Genomic DNA, 8,287 nt, shown 5'->3' on the forward strand with positions numbered 1-8,287 from the left:
CTTTCTGCTGCAGAAACCTCTCCCCCACACTGAGACCTGAGGCCTTCCCTCGCCTTGACCTTCCACCCCACTCCCTGACCGAATGACCCGAACCTGAGACCCCAACCCACTTCCAAAGACCGAATCCCCATCCTGTCACCTCACTCCCGCAATAGACATCTCAATCCTCGGAGCCAAGACCTTGACCCCCTCCTCTCCCCACCTGGTGCACTCTGGTGACCTGCAAACACCAACACCCCCCCCCCCCCAACATACACCCAGTACCAAAAACCTAACTGACCCCTCCTCAAAATCCCCATCCTGAACCTTGCAAACCACACACACACCCGACTCCTCCTACAGCCTGCCCTACTGAACCTACCTCCCTCTTCACTCCTCCTACACACACACACACTGTCAGACTGTGGCCCTCCCTTCCCATGTCCCCGGGCTCCTTCCTCCTCTTGGCTCTCGACTCAGGGGGTGGCTGCAGGAGAAAGCCGGATCCTGGAGTCCGGGCCAGGGACTAGGAGAAACAGGGAGAGAGAGAGAGAGAGACCGGGAGACGGGCTTCCCCCGCCGGAGAGCCATGTTCAGCAAACTGACGGCGCTGCTGCAGCAGGCTGTGGACACGGTGAGAGAGAGAGAGAGAGACCGAGCGAAGGGGGGAGGCTGCGGGCTGACAGCAGGAGGACCCCGGGCCAGCGCTGCATCGGGCTCGGGCGGGTCGGTGCGCAGCAATCAGACCGAGCTCGAACCGAGGAGGGCCGTCACCGTGGTGCTGGCAGTGCCCTTCTTCTGAGGCAGGAGGGCCCCGGTTCAAACCCCCATCACCTCCTCTCTACATCTCTCAGTCAAGTCGATGAGCAAAGTTGTGTCTGGGGGGGGGGGGCTCTGGGTTTTTGCTTTCTTCCCGAGGTCAGTCATTACTCCTTAAAATGTTTGGCTTGTTCAAAAGCTGGGTGCCTCAGATAAACCCCCAGGGCCCAGAGTAAAACTCAGCCTTCAGACTGGAATCTTCCTTACCATTGCAGTCCCAATTCTACCACCCCCCCCCGAGTTAAGCTACTGGGATGTGAGTTATCCCAGGGATTCAGAGGGATCTTGGGTGTTTAAGTGCATCGATTCCCTCAAAGTTGCCACCCAAGTCGTTGTTCAGAAAGCATATGGTGTTTTGAGCTAAAAATCACACAACATCAGGTTAAGGTCCAACAGGTTAGACCGTATCCTGGTGTTGTGTGATTTTTAACTCTGAGCACCCCAGTCCAACACCGGCGTCTCCAAATTATGGCGTTTCGGCTTTCGTTCACAAGGGGGTCAAGTTTAAGAGCTGTGAGGTTTTTTTCCTGCAGTTCTAAAAGACCCTGACAAGTGAGACCACACTTGTATTGTTATGTGCGGTTCTGGTCACCCTATTATCGGAAAGATAGTTTTGGACAGGGTGTAAAGAAGGTTTACCAGGATGCGGCCTGGACTGGAGGGCTTGCCTTACAAAGAGAGGTTGACTAAGCATGGGCTTTTCTCGCTGGAGAGAAGGAGGAAGAGAGGGTACCTGATCGAGGGATACAAGGTAATGAGAGGCATGGATAGAGTCAGTAGCCAGAGACTTTTCCCCAGGGCAGGATTGACTGGCACGAGGGGGTCATCGTTTTAAGATATTAGGAGGAAGGTATCGAGTCGGGTCTTTCCGCAGAGAGTTGTGATTGCATGGTGGTGGAAACAGAGTCATTCAGGACATTTAAGCGACTCCCGGACATGCACATGGACAGCAGTGAATTGGAGGGGTGCATAGGTTAGGTTATTTTATTTGAGATACGGAATAATCCTCGACACAACATCATAGGCCAAAGGGCCTGTTCTGTGCTGTACTTTTCTACGTTCTATTATCTCTCTCCAAGACAGGGGCATGACAGGTTTTAAGTCAAGGCTCCTGGGTGGGGGAGGAGTGAAACTGATATTTCAGTCAGTGCATCCCTGCTCTCCCTGAACCTCCTCACTTGGGAAACCCATCCTGGGCATCCAGTGTCTCCTGGGTATATTCCTGCTGAACATTGTCCACTCAGGCGCCACTGAACATTTGAGCTGTTTTCTCATGCAGTGGAGGGCTCAGTAATGTGGGCGGCATGGTGGCACAGCAGTTAGCACTGCTGCCTCACAGCCTCAGAGACCCGGGTTCAATTCCCGCCTCAGGCGACTGACTGTGCAGAGTTTGCACGTTCTCCCCGTGTCTGTGGGTTTCCTCCGGGTGCTCCGGTTTCCTCCCACAGTCCAAAGATGTGCAGGTCAGGTGAATTGGCCATGCTAAATTGCCCGTAGTGTTAGGTAAGGGGTAAATGTAGGGGTATGGGTGGGTTGCACTTCGGCGGGGCAGTGTGGACTTGTTGGGCCGAAGGGCCTGTTTCCACATGTAAGTAATCTAATCTAATATAATATAGTTCGTTGTTTCCTGAAATAATTTTGCTGCAATAATGGGGCTGTTTTATTTTATTCTTTTGTTAAAGGAGGAAGAGCCCATTCAGCTTCTGGACTCCTTTATAAGCCACTGGAAAGGCATAACCAACTATTACATTGTCACGACAGGTATGTCTGCCCATACACTGCAGTTGAAATGCTGGTCCATTACTCCAGTTAAATGTTAGTTTGCAAAAGTAAAGTGAAACGTTTGTCTGGACCACAAAACAAGAGAACATTTTAAATGCAGTTTCACTGAAATATTGACAATATAATTTCACCCAATCAACTCGTCCATTGCTCTATGCCCTATGTGTTGATTACTCTGTATATCTGCGCCTTATACTGACAGCTACGACTATGTCTGGGGAAGGTGTTTCTGTCTGCAGTTCCTGTCCACTCACTCCCTCTCTCACAGGAAATGAATGATTAGTTTTACCTTGTGGTGAAGACCCACTGGGGTAGCGTCCAACTTAGATATCCTAGTCTACTCTGGAATGTTCCTTTCTGGGGATTGCCACCTTGCTATGAGGGAGAGGCTTGAGTGTTCCATTGATACCAAGAGCGATGCCGTCAGGAGTTGGCAATTTTTGGCAGGGCCGCCCAAGATGGCAAGGTCAGAGGGAGGGACCAGAGAAAGCATAATTCAAAACATGTCCTCAACAGTGTTTCAGGCAGAAGACATTTGCGTGGTATGGAAGGTTGTGATGGTGGATGAAGGCTGCAGCAGGTACGTCTCGAGTCACCAAGGTTTCTGAGAGCTCCCTTTCATCAAGGACTGTGTCTGCTGATACGCAGCAGCATTCTCATGTTAAAAGATGTCCCCCACAAGGTGGCTACCTGGAGAAGTTCAATTTCTGCCCCGCCACAACAAGAACCCTACAACGAGGTGGTGAACAGGGACGGGATTGTGAGATCTGCTGGTCCCTAACTTGGGATTGGTACGTAGGTGATGGAATTTGACTCAACTCGGTTTGACCTCAAGAATAGGAACAGGACAGCACTTCAGCAGCTTTCCTCACAACTGGGCAGCCCCCTTCAGGAACCCCTCTGCTCACCCTCGGAAGAGGCTAGGAAAGGTGCCCTTAGAATAGTCTATTGTCACCAACCTGGCTGGAGAACTGTATCCTGCGGACTCATGTACCTCCAGTCTGAAAACCAAAGTCGAACCTTAAATGTGTGATCCCTCATGGATAACGAGCAAAACAATCATCCAGAATGAAAATTCAGGCATTGAACCAGGAAACCCTGCAGGAAATGTGAATAGCAGGCACAGGGCAATTCAGTGAAGACGGTGGTGGTCACACCTTCTGGAGAGGGAAACCCAAACATCCACCCAGAAAACATGAAATTGGAATCGCTACCAAGAATGAAATTGTAAACTAACTCTCGGGGCTCCCTCTTGGCATCAACAATCATCTTATGTCTCTCCATCGATGGGCTGAAGGGCGTTTTCTACATTGTATAAATCTATGACGCTTGTCAAGAAAACATAATTTAAAAAAAGCCTTAATTCTGAATCCACCTGACAGACTGACTCCCCCCGAGACCACGATTACCATTCAACAGCTACCACCTGCTTATAAATAGGATCTCTTCCAGATTTGCCAGAACCAATTCGCAGGTACTGACCCCATATCGTGCAATTTGCTGTATCCGTTCGAATCATATGAATCTTGGCTCAACCTGCAATGCCTGGCCTCTCAAACAAACAAAGCTTGTTCGATCTGTTCCTTTTCTTTTACCCCAGGCGGTCCCAAAGTCATTGCCAGTTCACAATTCAAAATTGATGAAAGGAGATCATAAAAATTCTGAAAAATCTGCAAAGATTCTAACGACACCAACCACTATATGTGGCCCTTCATTGATCTGACCAAGGCTTTTAACTCAATACATCAGGAAGTGCGATGGATTACCCAAAGGCCACCTGTCTGGTGAAATTAGTCAGTATCCTCGTGTCTTCTCTATGACAAGATGATGGTCTTCACTGACAGGAATGTGACCAAACCCTTTGAGGTCAAGACGGGGTCAAGCAAAGATGCCCCACTCCTTTCTTCATCTTATCTCATCAAATACAAACTTCCCGGTGGTATGGACATTGTCTGTGGGATGGATGGAAAACTTTTCAATCTCAAAAAGTTGAAATCCAAGAAAACGACACCGACCTTGCTTGTGGAACTTCAGTGCTTTGGTGACAAGGTCATCTCTGTTCTTTCAGAAGAGATTCTTCAAGCCTTGCCTCATGCCTTTGTGGAAGCAGACCAAGGAATTGGGCTCAGCCACAATCTCAAAAAGATCAAATCCTTTACCAACTTGTGGTCCATTCCTCCATGGAGAAATCGTCCAAATATGGAACAGGTATCCAGGAGGTTACCTCTTATCTTAGGCCGACGTTGATGCAGAGACTCAACATTGCGTGCAATGTGAGTGCTGACTTTGGACACCGAAGGATGAGAGTCATTGACCACCATATCATCCATACTCATTGTACAATCCTTGTGGATAAGGCAGTCATCCTTTCGATTTCCATATGGCTCCTATAGATGCGACATCAATGCTGTATGAAATGGATTCTTCGTGTCAAGTGGGGAGACGCGTCCTTGAAGCAGTAAATAGCACCAACATCAAGATCATCTGAGACCAACTCCGCTGGGCTGGCCACGTGCTTAGTTTGGCAAAAGTGAGGATTGCAGATGCTGGAAACCCGAGTCTAGATTAGAGTGGTGCTGGAAAAGCATAGCAGGTCAGGCAGCATCCGAGGAGCAGGAAAATCGACGTTTCGGGCAAAAGCCCTTCGTTTGCCTGAGTTCCAGCGACTAAAGTAAATCTCTTCGCCGAGTTCAAGGAAGGCACTTGAACAAGAGGAGGACAAAGGAAATATTTCGAAGACCTCCCTCAAGAAATGCAACGTAGATGTCAAGGTATGGGAGACCCAAGATCAGAAAAATTCTTTCACAGCAAGAGGAAGTACAGTAAAGGAACCGATGAAAGGACAAATCCACGGCCCAGAACCACCAGCCAAATGTGTGGTCAGAGATGTGACTCTCGGATCAGGCTGATCAGTTGGATAAAGACCCATAGAACCCATGACCTGTGACATAGAACGTCCGAGATGGACAATCATTATCGTTAGCGAGTGATTAGCAGTGATAGCCCTGGAGTTATGGATAATGATGGTAGACACTTGAGGTTTCCTTCCAACATCAGGCTGATCAGGAGTCTCTCCAGCCCTTACTGCTTCGTATTTACATGTGTTGGAAGGATTTGCAAATTTAGCCACATTACGGCCCAACCTTCCTTGGCGAACAAGTCCTGGTGAGACTCGAAACCAGAGCTCCTGACTGCTCACAAAACCTCTGTACCTCATTCTGACTGCCAAAGTGACCCAGAGATCACAACCAAACCAACTCACTGGGTTTTGGCACAGAGTGGGGGGGACTGGAGGGATGGGTTTTAATGGGAGAAATAAGGGATTGGATTTGGCTATCCTGGACTCTTCCCCAGGATCTTGACCCGCTGGAAATGTTGTTTGGCCGTTGTGCTTTACAGATGAAACGCTCCCAGTCAAACAGACGGATATTCCCTGGCGCCTGAGGCAGATGGTGGACATTCTCGTTTATGAGGAGAAGCAGATGGAAAGAGGCGAGACGGGGCCGTGTATGGAGTATCTCTTACAGCACAAGATCCTGGAGACTCTCTGCACACTGGCCAAGGCTGGGGTAAGGAAGGCAGGTTTATGGGGGGATGGACAGGGCGTTACGTGTCCCATTGAGAAAGCCAAGCCATGCTCTGATGATAAATGATGTGTCTGTGTGTGTTTCTGCAGTATCCCCCTGGCATGAAACAGCAAGTGCTACTCCTCATCACCAAACTGTTGGGGCAGATTCAGCAGCCAATGCTGCCTCACATCAATGTGCACCGTCCTGTGCAGGTAGGTATTTCGCTGACCAGGGCTGCTGCCATTCTTCTTTTGTGTTTCCTCCCTTTTCCCTGCCTGCTCTCCCTCCAAACGTTGTGCAGTTGCCTGTCCTCTTGTTGTGCAAGGCTTCAGGCCTGCTCAATCTCCATTGTTCATACTCAGCCAGTTCACTGCAGAGCGTTGGCCTGCCCTGCTCTGTTTGGCTCAGAAATACCACATGGTGTATCGAATTATAGAATCCCTACAGTGTGGAAGAAAGTCATTTGGCCCATCGAGTCCGCACCAACTCTCTGAAGAGCATCCCTCCAAGTCTCACCCGTCTACACTATCCTTGTATTTCCCATGGCTAATCCACCTAGTTGGCGGCACTGTGGTTAGCACTGCTGCCTCTCAGCACCAGGGACCTGGGTTTGACTCCCACCTCGGGTGACTGGCTGTGTGAAGTTTGCCCGTTCTCAGGTTCTCCGGTTTCCTTCCACAATCCAAAGATGTGTCGGTCAGGTGAATTGGCCATGTTGAATTGCCCATAATGTTAGGTGCATTAGTCAGGGGTAATTATAGGGTAGGGGAATGGGTCTGGGTGGGTTACTGTTCGGAGGGTCGGTATTGGGCCGAAGGGCCGTTTCTATACTGTAGGTAATCTAATGTAGACTGCACATCCCTGGACACTATCGGCAATTTAGCATGGCCAATCTACCAAACCTGCACACCTTTGGACTGTGGGAGGAAACCGGAGCACCTGGAGGAAACCCACTCGGACACAGGGAGTATGTGCAAATTCCACACAGTCACCCGAGGGTAAAATTGAACCAGCGTCCCTGGTGCTGTGAGGCAGCAGTAGTCACCATTCAGCCACTGTGCTGTTCTAAAGCAAAATCCTGTGAATGTCAGAACAGAAGGAGGGAAGTGCTCCACCACACCCAGCTGTTTGCCCCTCCCCTCCCCCGCCATTCCCCACAAAGAAAAAGGGGGTGGTTTGTGAAACATGTTCACTATTTGTGTCATAAAGCTTGGGTTGGTTCGACCACTAAAGATGACCGAGTGCAGTTTTAAATGGTGGATAATCAGTGACACTTGTGCAAGGCTGACAGTGCCCATGTTGTCTCTCTTGTGCTGTTAGAAGTTAATTCGTTTGTGTGGCGAGGACCTTGGATCCAAAACGGAAAAGGAGGAAGTGCAGTTTCTTACCACGGTCTGTGCGAAACTCAGCCAGGATCCCTACTTGATCAACTTCTTCATTGAGGTAGGCATGGGTCTCAGACACCAAGCTGCAGCAGCCTGTCACTTATTGTCTGAACTAAATGTACCTTGAAGGCAGTTGGAGCCACAGGCTTGACCAGTTAGCAGCACTGGATGCCTCTGATTGGTGGGTTTAGCGGTGAGTTTGACTGAAGACTTGGCGTAAAGTACACTTCATGTTTCAGAGGAGAGCAGTGGCATTGAAGGACACCAATTTATTCAAACCTCTCCCTGACCCATCTGTCCTCCTCTTACATATGTAATGGTCGGATTGATACTTTCCACAACACATCGCAGTTTACCGGTTTTAATCCGACCAAGTGTTTGATTGTACCAAGAGCTCAGGACACTTGGATTGCCAGCCAGTGCAAATCTGCATTCCCACTCAGCTTCTGGATGTGATATTAAACTGTGTGTCCCCTCAGAGGTTGCAAAAGCTCTTCTAATATTGTTTAAGGAAGAGCAGGGTAGTTCTCTCCAAACAGACCCCACCACCAGGGATATATTTCCCTCCCCACCCCTTTCCGCCTTCCGCAAAGACCGTTCACTCCGTGACTACCTGGTCAGGTCCACGCCCCTCTACAACCTACCCTCCCATCCTGGCACTTTCCCCTGCCACCGCAGGAACTGTAAAACCTGCGCCCACACCTCCTCCCTCATCTCTATCCAAGGCCCTAAAGGAGCCTTCCACATCCATCA

At 49.5% G+C, this 8,287-nt stretch overlaps 1 protein-coding gene across 1 annotated transcript in view; it reads left to right on the forward strand.

The window, feature by feature from the left end:
- Positions 1–368: 368 nt before the first annotated feature.
- The window catches only part of LOC122543158 (FHF complex subunit HOOK interacting protein 2A-like), a 25,562-nt gene continuing 17,643 nt past the window's right edge, over positions 369–8,287 (forward strand). Inside the window, exons 1-5 of the mRNA XM_043681545.1 lie at positions 369–613; positions 2,481–2,559; positions 5,980–6,149; positions 6,257–6,361; positions 7,470–7,592. Of these exons, the coding sequence (XP_043537480.1) occupies positions 569–613; positions 2,481–2,559; positions 5,980–6,149; positions 6,257–6,361; positions 7,470–7,592 (522 nt within the window). The 5' untranslated portion in view covers positions 369–568. The remainder of the gene's footprint in view (positions 614–2,480; positions 2,560–5,979; positions 6,150–6,256; positions 6,362–7,469; positions 7,593–8,287) is intronic.

The sequence above is a fragment of the Chiloscyllium plagiosum genome, chromosome 42, assembly GCF_004010195.1.
Source record: "Chiloscyllium plagiosum isolate BGI_BamShark_2017 chromosome 42, ASM401019v2, whole genome shotgun sequence".
Lineage (NCBI taxonomy): Eukaryota > Metazoa > Chordata > Chondrichthyes > Orectolobiformes > Hemiscylliidae > Chiloscyllium > Chiloscyllium plagiosum.